This window comes from Ylistrum balloti, unplaced genomic scaffold, assembly GCF_031769215.1.
Source record: "Ylistrum balloti isolate Yb309-2 unplaced genomic scaffold, AGI_CSIRO_Ybal_v1 Utg370758, whole genome shotgun sequence".
Taxonomy (NCBI): domain Eukaryota; kingdom Metazoa; phylum Mollusca; class Bivalvia; order Pectinida; family Pectinidae; genus Ylistrum; species Ylistrum balloti.
The window spans coordinates 790,654-805,638 of record NW_026782445.1 but is presented as its reverse complement, the minus strand read 5'-3'; the positions used below and the strand labels follow the sequence as shown (position 1 = coordinate 805,638).

The window sequence follows — 14,985 nt, the reverse complement described above, 5'->3', positions numbered from 1 at the left end:
GAGAAGTTAAGAAGCAAAATGAACAGGCTGATTTAGGGTATCATGACAGCTCACAGCCTCACAGCTGTGTAGACTCTATCTTAACTCTGTGTAAGTAATCTGTTTATTTACTAATTAGATTCTTAATTACTGATTACTATGGTAATTAATTTTCGAACACAAGACTGATGTCTTACTGCAGATGTTGCACTGCTGTTTGTTAAAAAAAGAAAAAAAATATTCCTCTGATTCAGATGCATCAGAGTTCTTATGTAATCTTAGTGCAACTAGTTGAGATGGCTAATGGTTTCTGTCAGGTCAGTGGGTACAAAGACTGGAGTACATCTCTGTTACTCCTTGTTATGGTCTCTATCAGTGATTGTTAATATAAAGTTATCTTCTACAGTTAACTTTAATGGTCAGTCAGACTGCTTTGTTGTAGGAACAGACCTGAATATTTCTATGTAGTTTGTGGAGATTTTCTGTTGAATTTGAGAATTAGTTTACACAGTATGTATATGTACCTTTGGAAACCTCAGAGTTTTATATTTAGCTCACTTAGAAGAAATTCTTTAAAGTTTTGAAAAAAACTTGAACTTCATAGATTTGATTCTGAATATTTTATTTTGGAAGCGATTCCACCTGCTTGCCTCATCATTGGTGTTGGTTGGAAGATTCTTTCCTTTATCTTGTTTTTGTTGAAGAGATGGAATCTGTCTGATCTATCTAACAGACTCTGGTCAATGTTGCTGAACAACTCGTCTCTGCTCTTAACATCAGAAGCTGTTGTTTGCATCAATATTTAAGTAAAAACCAGATTGGTGTTGTGGCCATACTTTTGCTGTTGTTTGACGTTGTTTTGTGCAATACTTTATGAGAAGATCTTGTTTCACGGACAATCAGATAATTATCTCTAAGGTATCATTACTGACATGACATGGTGTTGAAATAAAACTGGAAATAATTCATTATCAAAAAGTTTGTTCCTCTACAAGTTTTAGCACTTTCATTTATTCAAAATGACCCTTTATGACCTTGAAAAGTGTGTGATTAAATTGATTTGACCTTGAAGGAATATAAGACAAAGTGTGGTAGTTGCAGACTCTCAAGAGAAGGTCTGTCATGAGATACCTGCAACATCTCACTGAATAGTCGGAGATCATGATTTCCTCAACGGAAGGTATTGGAAGATTAAATAGAACAGCTTAAGTAGAGATTGAAAGAGATGTCAAGTTTCATTCTGGAGGAGGAAGGAGAGAAGTTTTGCTCCAGCTGTCGGTCTTTGATGCTGTAGACATATTTACTGATGATTCAGCAACATTTGTGTAGATACTCGAGATATTTTAATCAACTGTCTGTACTTATAACCTGTCAGTCATTCCCAACCAATATAGGTTTCTACAGAATCTGCTTGATATTTCTAATTGTATCAAGTTTCAACTTGTTACTTTATGAATGAAATAAAGAAACCTTAGGTCTGTAATTGATAGGCTGACTTTTGACATCACACCTGTTATTACAATTATTTTCTCAATCACTGAATGAAGGAAAGCATGCAATGACTCGTAACTGAAGTGAATGTTTCAGTCTACACAAATGGCTGTTACTTTAAATGAAATTAAGAAAAAAAACATGTGTCAGAATTTTGCAGTGGTGTAGAACTTATCCACTTACACCTTAATTGAGTGTATAGGTGTACAGGTGGGTGCTGTTACATGTAACTTCGCCTATACTGTAATCATGATCAGTGCTCCCTCATCTGCCGGGCACATTTAGTTCTCAAAACGAAAAAAGGGAACCATATTGTGTATGAATAATGAAAATAATATAAAGGAAAATAAATTGACTGAAATTTTTATATTTATTAAAACTAATTCAATAATAAAACAAGAGCGAGCTTGACAATTATATATCAGAGTGGGTGAAAAACAGGTGTGGTCATCATGGGACAGAAATGTGGTGTTCCTAAAGTTGAGTGCAATGGATGTTGGCACCATTTCAAACATTAGTGCTTGTTGTGAAACATCTGTCCATATATGTGTCTGCACTATTTACTTGTAGTTAAATGTGATTCACCTACAGTTATTTATTTGACTTTTCAGGGCTTTGATTTTTAAAAATTGAGCTTCAGTATCGATTTTGGAGTTGAGAGTTTGAAAATTGAATAGTCTTCTGTAACATATTTAAATCTTAATATCTTGGACTAAATCGATGTCCTTTATTTATATACTGGTAGATGGTTGTCTATGATGTTAATCAACATTTAACTTCAATTGTACGATAAACCATCTATTCATCTACATTAAATGTACCATTATTTGCTCCAGAAATTTTCACTTTTCCTTTTTCTTTCCTTCAAGTGTATAGTTATACATTTAATTTTCTTTCTCAGTGGGGTTTCTTTGGATCAAACATCCATATGTCAGTGGTGTTACCATGCACTTTCTCCCATCAGTGTAAAACAAATATTTATGGAGTCCTATTTCAAACTGAATCAGTTCCTTTATGTTGCCATGGTGACTAGTACATACTATCAAACTCGAGTCATCAGCAGTTCTATAAACATTTCAGAGAATTTTCTTCCAATATCTTGGATCTTTAAGATTTCTTGCTAAAAGAAGATTTCATCCAGGAATGACCTTGACCCTATTTTGAAGGTTCTATCAACCTATCATGATTTTATCTTGTTTCCATGGAGATCATCCATATAACAAACTACTCCATACCCTTCTACCTCCCCCTTTAGATATCCAGTGCAAGTCTGTATGTGGATAGGTCACGATTTTCTAGCAATCAAACTTAATTTTAGGGTAAAATTTTGAATCACTCTGATAGCAGAAATAATATTGGCACTTACACCCTGGTAGAGATAACATGTTAGAGTGTTTTTCTAACATAAAGATATGAACACAGTATACATACTAATAAAAAACACCTAAACATATGATTTATGAGGTTTCGTTTTTAAATGGCAACAATCTGGATTGTATCCGAATCTTAACAACATGTCAAATATACAACTAGAAAAAGTTTACTTCAACAGAAAATACCACATAGTTGTTGAATTTGTGTCAGAAGTACAAACTGTCAGTGTATAGAGGAATTCATCTGTAAATTATTTAAAAGTGACATTGCTAACCTGACATTGTGTCAAGATCACCTTATTACCCTTAGTACACCAGCCACACTTCATAGTTACCTGTCTTTACTTATAAAACATGAAAACTGAAGTTAAAAATGAAAGCAAGAAAAATGATTATATACCTCACTCTTTGGATTGTTTGTATTGATACATAATCCATCATCTCCCTCATCTGTCCTCACCTCAGATTATTATTTCTGGTCGATAAATTTTGTTTTGTTGTTGTTGTTGTTGTTGTTGTTTTTCATGTTGTTGTTGCAAAAGAATTCTGAAAATCTGTTTTTGTGTTTCAGCAAAATGTAGATGAACCTCCACCCCGGGAATGTGGTTCTAACTGTAATAGCAACAATGGTTGTAAATGTATAGGCGAGAAAGGAGATCGGGTAAGTACAAATCAAATGTGACAGGTTTGTTGTTCTTTAAAAGTTGATGTTTTGTCATTTTTTTAACTGACATTTAGACTGTAGACTGTTCAAACTACCATCCATCAGCTAGTCATCACTAGTTCCATCTGTCCTTTAACATGGTATGGATATTTCTCAAATTTTGTATATGACTTCATATTGGTCTCTAGTTGTGCATGGTCAATTTTGGGATTGATTGAAATAATAAAATAGCCTAGAGGTGGCTATCTTGGCTTTTGTCAATTAAAGTTTGTAATCAAACTAACTAGAGTGGTACTAGAAGGAACTTTTTCTCATTTCAAGACTCGCTTTGATCTGATGTTGTGCATGTTAAATTTTGGGACTGGTTGAAAAACAAAAATGCTGACCAAATTTTCATGATGTAAAAACTTGCCATAACCTTACTGATTCTCTCCCTCATTTTGTTTCAAAATCCTTGCCTACTATTTCCTCTCTCACTTTTCTCTGTGGCATCAGTGATAAGTGATAAAGAAGGATGTATTTCCAGTCGTGCAGGTGGGGTGGGTTATTGGGGGCTCTTTTTTATTTAAATTATATACAAATGAATGGAAATTAGTGGAAGATATGCATACTTAAGTTATGGTAATTATTACTGAAGTGAAAAGAAGTTACACAGATAAAAGAAGTGAAAAGGCAATATGGTTGATGTGACTTCTGTTGGATCACATGTTTTATACAACTGTATAAGTTGATTAAATGATATCCGAATTTCTGTCAATTGTAATATATGAAGAACCAGCATTTGAGGTTTTAAGAAGCTTTCCTTAGACACTGATTTGTAAGGGAGATACTTAGTGATCACAATTGTCAAGCCAGACTATCATTGCATTCACTAGATATGGAAAAAATGTAAAATTTAAATCATTTGTTTTCAGATATGGAAAAAAAATCAAATTATTTGTCTTAAGATATGGAAAAAAAATCAACTTTAAGTTATTTGTCTTAAGATCATAAAATATCTTGGTTTTAAGATTAGTGCTCATAAATTTTCAGATGATGTGAAAAATAAAGAAAACAGATACCAAAAGGAAATATTGGTTCAGTGCCATTTTGTACTATTCAGACAGTGATATATCACCTGAATTGTCAGGATAAGGGAAATACAGGTTGTTTCTGTGGCTAAAAGGATTAGTGATGTGGAGGGGGAGGGTTGTTTGGGACTAAAGTACAGGAAGACACTGCAGGAGTGAGACATTAAATAAGGGATTATGGATACAGGAGGTTAAGTCAAGCTTGTCCTCTACATAAATATTCGGCCACCTGGTTTATAGATTTGGCAGAGGAGGTTAGTCACCTTACTGTACTGCCTGTACTGCCTACTACTTAAACATTAATAATTATTATGTAGCTTATCTGATAAGGTAGAGGGGGAGATTATGATGAGAGGGTGTGAACATAAGAGATTGATCTTCAGATGTTTGTATTTTTTTTCTTTTTTTATTATTTAAACGTTTTTATGCTCCTCAACAAGTTTTGGTTGAGCATACAGCTGCTTTGTCCATCCTGCTGCCCATCCATCCATCATTTTCATTTTCATACCTGGAGCATAACATTGCCCTAAATGAAGCAAGGACCATGAAACTTTGTGTGTTCATCAGTTACACTAAGAACTAGGTCCAAGCCCTTACCCCATTCTTTACAGAGTTATTGCCCTTTTTAAAAATCTTGTATCTGGAGCAAAAATTTGCTTGCTTTTTAGCAAGGATTACGATATTTGTGAAAAATGGTCATACTGAGACGATGTGCATTGTACCAAAACCTGCAATCCCTTAATTACAGATTTATTGGTCTTTGTTAAAATTTTGTGACTGGAAATCAAGCAAAAAATAAATCTGTTGCGAATATTACCAACAATTCATTGTTTATGCCTAAATATATACGTTATTTTCCATTATAGGGTATCCATGGTGATATTGGTCCCCGTGGTCCCCAAGGTAACCAAGGTTACGCTGGTGTTGAAGGTTTACCTGGCCCTAAGGGAGATAAAGGTGATACCGGTAGACCTGGACCAGCTGGTTTAAAAGGAAACAGAGTGAGTTACCTCCCTTCATTTTGATAAGAATATACTGGACACAGGCTTATTAAGCCTATATATCCAGATCAGAATTTAAAAATTGCTCTTTTAAAGCAGAATTTAATATAAAACAGATGTGAACTCTTAATATTTCTTTTTTATTTGTTCAACGATACAAAGCAACACCAAAATTGAAATATAAAATTCATACATTTGTTTCAGCAGCAGTAATAAACATAAATTTAAACTTACAAAGAGAATATTGACAACCTGATAATGGTTTCCATTATAAAACCTGTTTGATGAATTCTGTTATACTTGCATCTCATTATCTTCTTGACCTCTTCCACAGGGAAAAATGGGAATGCCTGGCTTCCCTGGTATCAATGGAATTCCGGTAAGTTTCTTCATATATTTTCTGTTACTATTAAATTTTGTAGGTTTATTTAAAAACTTTCCATGTTTATAAATATCTAGCAGTATAAAGTGTGAGGGCCAATGTATAAATTTGTATTCAAAGTATACACTTAGCATACTACTAAATAGATGCAGAATGTTGGAATCCTTTTATGTCTCATCAGATTTAATATGGAAGTTATACTCTTGGAACATGACAAATTATCTTTATCTACAACGAACACATACTACAATGAATCATGTTGAAAACAGTCAGGTTGTTTAAATTGCAGGTATTCTGTTGTTGTCCTGGTTGACACTGATTGACACTGAACTAATTGCCTTATGTTTCTAGAAATACTTAATGACATAATATGACAAAATTTCACACACATTCATCTCCCAAATGCTGTATAGTATCACACAGTATCCATAAAAGATTAAGTCAGATAAATGGTGTTCTGTTGTGATACAGCTGAATGTTCTTATTATAGATGTGCTAGGTCTTATAGCACCTTTTTTGTTGTTAAGGGTATCCCTGGACCTATTGGACCACGAGGAGCCCCCGGTATGGATGGATGTAATGGTACACAGGTAAGATATACATACTCTGAAATAGAAATCTACACATATCAGTTTCTGGATGATGAGATCTTCAAATTTCTGTTCTTCACTGCTTTTCCTACTCACAAAATCGTTGTTTTAGGAGGCTGGCATTTTTTTTTGTAGCGGTATTTAGATTTACCAGACAGAGTATACTGTCTAGATTTATATCGGGATTTCCGGTCCATTACCATAAACATCTATCATAGTAATCATAGTAATTTTTTCAAAATTTGAAATATTGAATATTAACCACCGCAAAAGTGGCAAATGATTCTTTATTGATAAACAAGGAAATGTTTGAATTTCATTCAGATAACTTTTTGAATAAATGATGTTCTAAATCCATGCATGTTGTACGGTACAAGTAGGCCATCTTGAAATATCCAGTAGTTTCTGGTTAAAGCCCATCTTGACCTTCAGGTAAAAGCTGTTAAAGAGTTTCCTCCAATCATTTAAATCTGCAGGCTGCCCTGACTGTAGGAATGTTGACATAGGAGGCAGATGGCACCATCTATAGAGAATGCTTGTTTAAACTAGTGTGAAGGTTTATATACAGACCTCTGTAAACTACCTACAAAGTGCTGATTCAGCACAATATTCACCGACTCAGGAAGAATGAGTTAGGATTGGATTCTGACTAAGAACAATTTATAGTAGGAGCATTTCATGTACGACCATATTCTTGTGGAAAATATCGGATTTTGTTTTCTGAAAACTGTACAATTAAAATATAAAAAGGACATCTCAAAATACATTTCATTTCAGTTTTATAATTTGATTCTGTTATATTTTTATTAAAAACATCTTTTAAGTAATTTTGTAAATACATTACAATTTCTGTTGTTAATTAAGGCAGTGTATATGAAACACTTGATACTCAGTTGGTAGCTATCATTCTGGTAGGTCAGAAAGCTGTTCATTACTTTGACATGGCTGATCTGATCAGCTGATCACTAAGTAAATATCCCTGCCCCTATGGGTGGATTTGGGAGGAAGATAAGTAAGTACTAGCATGTGCAGTGATGGGTCTTCACTAGATAAAACTGTAACTACGCACCCTAGGGGCTCTTACGACACCCAGATTACTCAACATGGCTTCTTAGGGGGCTGGCAAAGGGAAAATAATTCCAAAATGGGCACATTAAGGGATTTTATCAATAAAAGATAAATCTGAAAATAAGCTTGGTAAGCAAGTTTGGATTTATTTATTTCATTTGTTCATTTTTCATTTATTTTTTCGTTTTTTTTTGTTGTTTTTTTTTTTTTTAATTTTTGTTTTGTTGTATTTTTTTTTATTATTTATTCATGCAGTATACCAGAGTAGCTCAGGAAACTGATAGAGTTCAGGAAAAAACTATTCTTATTGAAACAGTTATTTTGGTAACACTGGACCATTTGATTTTATCATAAATGTTTGACAGTAAAATAATTGGCAATAATTATTCTGTGCCATTAACTCTGATGTTCCCATTGACCAGTGCTTCTTGTTGGTTTTGGTCATTCTATTCAGTGTTTTCGAGAAGCTTTAAAATGCTATATTCAACCCTGGATAAAGCTTTGATTAATTGCTCATATGATAGGATTTCACCATCAATTTTTTCTGGGTTTTAGTAGAGTTCACAAAAAAACAAAAACAAAACAAAAAAGTGATGGTAAAAAGCAACTGAAATGGCATTTAGATAGTAATTTATTTGGTAGCTGTAAGAAAGAAATAACTTGTTTTGTCTCAGTTTATGTTTCTGTGACCTTGGTCTTCATTCTGTAATCTCTCATACTTCTTTGACCTTCACCTTTGTTATGTTAACTTTAATGTTTGTTTGATTTTCAGTCTGTAATCTTCAATGTTGCTGTGACCTTTAGTCTCTAATCTTCAATGTTACTATGACCTTTAGTCTGTAATCTTCAATGTTACTGTGACCTTTAGTCAGTAATCTTCAATGTTACCATGACCTTTAGTCTGTAATCTTCAATGTTACTGTGACCTTTAGTCTCTAATCTTCAATGTTACTTTGACCTTTAGTCTCTAATCTTCAGTGTTTTTTTTAATGTTTCTGTTACCTTGACCTTTATTCTATGACATACTTTCTGTAATCTTCAGTGTTACTGTGACCTTTAGTCTGTAATCTTCAATGTTACTATGACCTTTAGTCTGTAATCTTCAATGTTACTATGACCTTTAGTCTCTAATCGTCAATGGTTTTTTTTTTAATGTTTCTGTTACCTTGACCTTATTCAATGATAACCTTTCTGTAATCTTCAGTGTTTCAGTGATCCATTTCACTCACTAAATTTTGGTTTTGTAATCGTGAATTCTAAAACTTTCAATGTTAAAGAGAACTGATCTTTCATGTTTTTGTTCTACAGGGAGAGGCTGGACTGCCTGGTCTGCCAGGTAGTTCAGGTCCTGATGGACCCCCAGGATTTCCTGGATCAAAGGGACAGAAGGGAGAAGCATCAGTCGATGGATTTGGACAGAAAGGATCAAAGGTATATAATGAATAACTAATTAGATTACCTGTGTAATCAACCTTTCAAGGACATTGGGTCATTTATATCTCATTACCTTAGGAATGAAAGTCACAGGTGATCAATTTAACCTCATCATTACTTGATCTAAAATTTGTGTGGTTTTGTAATAATGTGTAAGATATGAGATAGTATATATAGATGTATTACTTAGGATGTGTTTACCAATGTCTTTAACTATATAAGGAGTGATGTGTTGTTACTAGGCACTAATAATGGAATTATTTTCTGTAATAGGGAGAAACAGGACGAGAAGGCTTCCCAGGAAATCAGGTAAACAATATTACTTCAGTATTATAGTCATGAAGGTTAAGAATATGAAATGGTCGTCCTTCAACCAGTAAAATGAGCTGAAAGTAAGACTTTCCTCTTGTTTTCTCTTTCGAATTGTCAGTTATGTTTCCTCTCTTTTCTCACGTATATATTCCAACTGTTCACTTTACAGTAAATTGTGTACGTAAATTTTTATGACATAATGAGGAGTTCTCCAGAACTTACAAGAGAATTTGATGACACAGAGTTGCCAAACATTGAATTTCCTTCTATATTGTAAAATATTGCAAAAAACGAATTAGCAGAAAGTCATTGATTGTATTAGAAAAAATTATCTGAGAGGCAAAATCATTACAAGGTTGATATGTCAAATGTTTTCTAAATTGCATTAAATTCATCCTTGTTAGTAACTACAAAAATTCAATATATAATGTGTCTTACTTTTCATTAATATAGAGAAAACTACTTATTAACAAATCTACTGTATATTAGCTATAAAAGGAGCGGGTCGGCACGTTTTTTTTAATAGTGTTAAATATGATCTCTGTCACTCAGCTGACAGAGCATGCTTCTTTGGCTCAGTTCATAGAGCTGGTTAATTATCACACCAGGGTTCAATTTCTGGTTGGGGCACTTGACAGGAATGTGTAGTTTTCCTGTTCTCTAACATGTATGAAGACAAATTTTATCAAGTGAATACCAGTTCATAATGACCATTGTATTTTCTAGGGTAGACCCGGAGAAGATGGTTCACCTGGACCAAAGGGAATGGATGGACGTAATGGACAACCCGTTAGTATAAACAGAACAAAACTGGTTAACGGCATTATGATAGGGTTCTTTTGTAAAATGTGAAAAGATTGCATAGTCTGTGCCATCTTCTCTTTATAAGAGTTCCACTCAGACTGTTAAATACATTAATCGTATTTGAAACTAAGAGGATTATCTGTTAAAGGGAGATAATTATTGTGAGAGAATGTGTGCTTTGTTAACTTCATAAAAGACAGTTGTTTAATCTCTGTGAAGGGAAATGATATTTTATAAAAGAGATCGATTGTGTTGTGAAAACTATAAATGTATTAATGATATCCTTCACATCCAGGATTACATATTTGGACATCTCGTTTACAATATGACAACGCTTCAATAGATACATTAAGATATCAAAAAGAATTACACATTTTCCTAAAGGGAGATAGATAATCTACCTGGTTTTCAAAAATCTGTGCGTAGTCAAAACACTCAATGTGGTAATTTGTAAAAGTAGCAGTAGTGGTACAAGTTTATAGTCTTGATTAAGGTTACAACCAACTGAGGTTAGTATGTTACTAGAGATGTTGGATCATTAGAAAGTGGTAATTCTCTCCTCCTTTCTCAATGCAGACTTTAGACCACTTACGGCAGAGTTTCTTTTTTAAGGGAATGTGTACTTTGTTAAAACACGATAAAGGGAGATAATTCATACAAGAGAATGTATTCTTTGTTAAAGACTCTTTTCTTTGCTAAAAAATCCATAAAGGGAGATCACAAGAGAATGTACACTTTGTTAAAACCTGTAAAAAGGGAGATAATGCATAGAAGCGATGGGTTCATTGTTAGAGACTATATAATGGGAGATCATCCATACAAAATAATGTGTTCATTGTTAGAGACTATATAATGGGAGATCATCCATACAAAATAATGTGTTCATTGTTAGAGACTATATAATGGGAGATCATTTATACAAAATAATGTGTTCATTGTTAGAGACTATATAATGGGAGATCATTTATACAAAATAATGTGTTCATTGTTAGATCCATACAAAATAATGTGTTCATTGTTAGAGACTATATAATGGGAGATCACCCATACAAAATAATGTGTTCATTGTTAGAGACTATATAATGGGAGATCATCCATATATAATGGGAGATCAAAATAATGTGTTCATTGTTAGAGACTATATAATGGGAGATCATTTATACAAAATAATGTGTTCATTGTTAGAGACTATATAATGGGAGATCATTTATACAAAATAATGTGTTCATTGTTAGAGACTATATAATGGGAGATCATCCATACAAAATAATGTGTTCATTGTTAGAGACTATATAATGGGAGATCATCCATACAAAATAATGTGTTCATTGTTAGAGACTATATAATGGGAGATCATTTATACAAAATAATGTGTTCATTGTTAGAGACTATATAATGGGAGATCATCCATACAAAATAATGTGTTCATTGTTAGAGACTATATAATGGGAGATTCAAAATAATGTGTTCATTGTGTTCAGAGACTATATAATGGGAGATCAATACAAAAAAATGTGTTCATCGTTAGAGACTATATAATGGGAGATCATATAATGGGATACAAAATAATGTATTCATTGTTAGAGACTATATAATGGGAGATCATTTATACAAAATAATGTGTTCATTGTTAGAGACTATATAATGGGAGATCATCCATACAAAATAATGTGTTCATTGTTAGAGACTATATAATGGGAGATCATCCATACAAAATAATGTGTTCATTGTTAGAGACTATATAATGTGTTCATTGTTAGAGACTATATAATGGGAGATCATCCATACAAAATAATGTGTTCATATATAATGTTAGAGACTATATAATGGGAGATCATCCATACAAAATAATGTGTTCATTGTTAGAGACTATATAATGGGAGATGTGTTCTGTTAGAGACTATATAATGGGAGATCATCCATACAAAATAATGTATTCACATAAATAATGTAATGTGTTCATTGTTAGATAATATATAATGACTATATAATGGGAGATCATATAATGGGAGATCATTATACAAAATAATGTGTTCATTGTTAGAGACTATATAATGGGAGATCATCCATACAAAATAATGTGTTCATTGTTAGAGACTATATAATGGGAGATCATCCATACAAAATAATGTGTTCATTGTTAGAGACTATATAATGGGAGATCATATATACAAAATAATGTGTTCATTGTTAGAGACTATATAATGGGAGATCATTACAAAATAATGTGTTCATTGTTAGAGACTACAAAATAATGTGTTCATTGTTAGAGACTATATAATGGGAGATATAAAAATAATGTGTTCATTGTTAGAGACTATATAATGGGAGATCATTTATACAAAATAATGTGTTCATTGTTAGAGACTATATAATGGGAGATCATCCATACAAAATAATGTGTTCATTGTTAGAGACTATATAATGGGAGATCATTTATACAAAATAATGTGTTCATTGTGAGAGACTATATAATGGGAGATCACCCATACAAAATAATGTGTTCATTGTTAGAGACTATATAATGGGAGATCATCCATACAAAATAATGTGTTCATTGTTAGAGACTATATAATGGGAGATCATTTATACAAAATAATGTGTTCACTGTTAGAGACTATCTAATGGGAGATCATTTATACAAAATAATGTGTACTTTGTTAAAAAATACTGTAAAGGGAGATGATTCATACAAGAAAAGTGTGTGCTGTGTTAAAACCCAGAATTCCTTGCCTATGTTAGGGTATACCAGGCTTATCAGGAAGCAAAGGAGAGAAAGGAAACCCTGGAATTGTTTTCAACGGTATCAAAGGAGACAGAGGTCCAAGAGGAGTCCCCGGACCTCCAGGTCCTCCAGGAGACAGCAGGGAATCACTGGAAAGCCGTAAGGGTACCAGAATCGGACCAAAGGGTGATCAAGGAATTCCAGGGCGTGATGTTAGTAATGCATGGTTGATTTTGTAAATAATTTATCATTTCTATTTTCCAGAAGTATCAGTATGATCTTGTATAAAGAGTTTTCACAACAATTTTCTAAACAGTCTTAAACAGACTAATCTGTAAGTTTGTTTACTTTCAAAGTTAGGAATAATTTCAGAACAAGATCTAAAGGAATAGTTGTTAATCTACCTGCTACTTAATTTTATTACTGTAACATGTTTATACGTTCTTTTCTAAATTAATGGTACTTTGTGTCTTTAAGAATCATCAGAAATTTAATAGTTGTGAACAATTTGTTTAGGGAGAACCAGGACGTGAAGGGCCTAAAGGATACAAAGGAGCCCCTGGCCGTGATGTGAGTTACTTGCAAAATTTATCTATTTGAATCGAAAATTAGTTAATTTCACTTAATTGTCTTATAACTTGAAATTATAGTCTAGTAAAGATCTGTAAAAAATTGTCCATTGATTCAATCAAGTGAAAAAAATTAATATCAAACTTGTATGACTTTTCTTGAGAAAAAAATCACTGCTCAGCGATGTCAGCTCTGACCTATTGGTATCAAAAGGTGTAGGAAGGATCAGTTTTTGAAGTTGTACTGTAGTGCTATATCCAGACCCTGATGAGCGATTGTTTATACAGGACACACAAATTGACACTGTTTCTATTAACAATATCCATGCTATTCTTTTGATAGGGTATGAAGGGTATGATTGGTATGAAGGGAGAGAAAGGTATACCTGGTATTGCTGGACCAAGGGTAGGTATCTCCCAAAAAGCAGGTTCAGTTTTGTGTTAGAATTCTGGTTTATTAATATATCACCTAATTTTTTTAACATTCTATTGCTTTTCTGAAAATTCTAATTTAATATTTTTTAACTTTTATATTAGCATAATTGTTTTATGATTATACTGGGACCAGAATTGCTTTAGATTTACTATATTTTCTTTTCAACTTTGCGTTTTTATCCAGATTTTGTCTGATCTATTATAAGATGCAGAGATATTTCTATAGCTCTCATCAATTTTTCAAAAAACCTCAAAAATGCATTCCCCATATAATTGAAAAGATTGTGTATTGTATCTGTAATTTCAAATACTTTTTTACCATAAATATTCATGAAGTAAGCCTATTTAAAAAAAAAACAAAAAAAAACATGCAGGGTCTGCTTAATTTGAGAAGCCCACCACAAGTGTAACATTTATCTAAATTCAGTGATGTGTTTTATGCCGAAGATGGTAAGCTTAGTTATAGTAAGTGCATAATGTGTCTGAATTTTAAGAATAAAGTTACCAAATCCTGTCATTGTTGTCCTCAACTAAGTCAGAAATTGCAGTAAATAACACTTGAAACACATTATTTTCATGAAATTTAAAATATCTGCTTATCAAGATGTGAAAATTAATATTGACGAGTGTGTTGCTGTACAGTTTAATGTTATTTAGAGATATGTCTTTCACTTTGCCTATATTTAACATTGGTGTTGACTACTTTAGGGAAAACAAGGACTGCCGGGACTACCCGGTCTGCCTGGACTAAAGGGTGATCGTGGTATGGATGGTCTACCTGGTCTGAATGGTCTTAGTGGAGATAAGGGAGAGTCTGGTCTGGATGGTATCAAGGGTGAGAGGGGTCCAGTCGGACCGCCTGGCCCCGCTGGTGTAAGTATGAACTTTCTGACCTGTATATAAAGGTACTGATAGGTACAAGCTTATTACCTAGACAGGTATTTTTACACAGCAGTCATATCAGGAATTTTCTTGTATCAGTTATAATTTTGTCTCTGCTGACACAAGAAAGTAAAGATGTGGTCAGTGACATCCAGAGCAGAGTAGTTCGAACAGATCAAAAAGTCAGATTATATATTTAACTCACA

At 33.1% G+C, this 14,985-nt stretch overlaps 1 protein-coding gene across 1 annotated transcript in view; it reads left to right on the top strand.

Annotated features, from left to right (window-relative positions):
- LOC132558129 (collagen alpha-2(IV) chain-like) overlaps positions 1-14,985 on the top strand; it is a 66,489-nt gene that overhangs the window by 26,078 nt on the left and 25,426 nt on the right. The window contains exons 3-13 of the mRNA XM_060222661.1: positions 3,415-3,504; positions 5,444-5,578; positions 5,913-5,957; positions 6,488-6,550; positions 8,927-9,049; positions 9,326-9,361; positions 10,091-10,153; positions 12,911-13,105; positions 13,410-13,463; positions 13,806-13,868; positions 14,606-14,770. Coding sequence (XP_060078644.1) covers positions 3,415-3,504; positions 5,444-5,578; positions 5,913-5,957; positions 6,488-6,550; positions 8,927-9,049; positions 9,326-9,361; positions 10,091-10,153; positions 12,911-13,105; positions 13,410-13,463; positions 13,806-13,868; positions 14,606-14,770 — 1,032 coding nt within the window. The remainder of the gene's footprint in view (positions 1-3,414; positions 3,505-5,443; positions 5,579-5,912; positions 5,958-6,487; positions 6,551-8,926; positions 9,050-9,325; positions 9,362-10,090; positions 10,154-12,910; positions 13,106-13,409; positions 13,464-13,805; positions 13,869-14,605; positions 14,771-14,985) is intronic.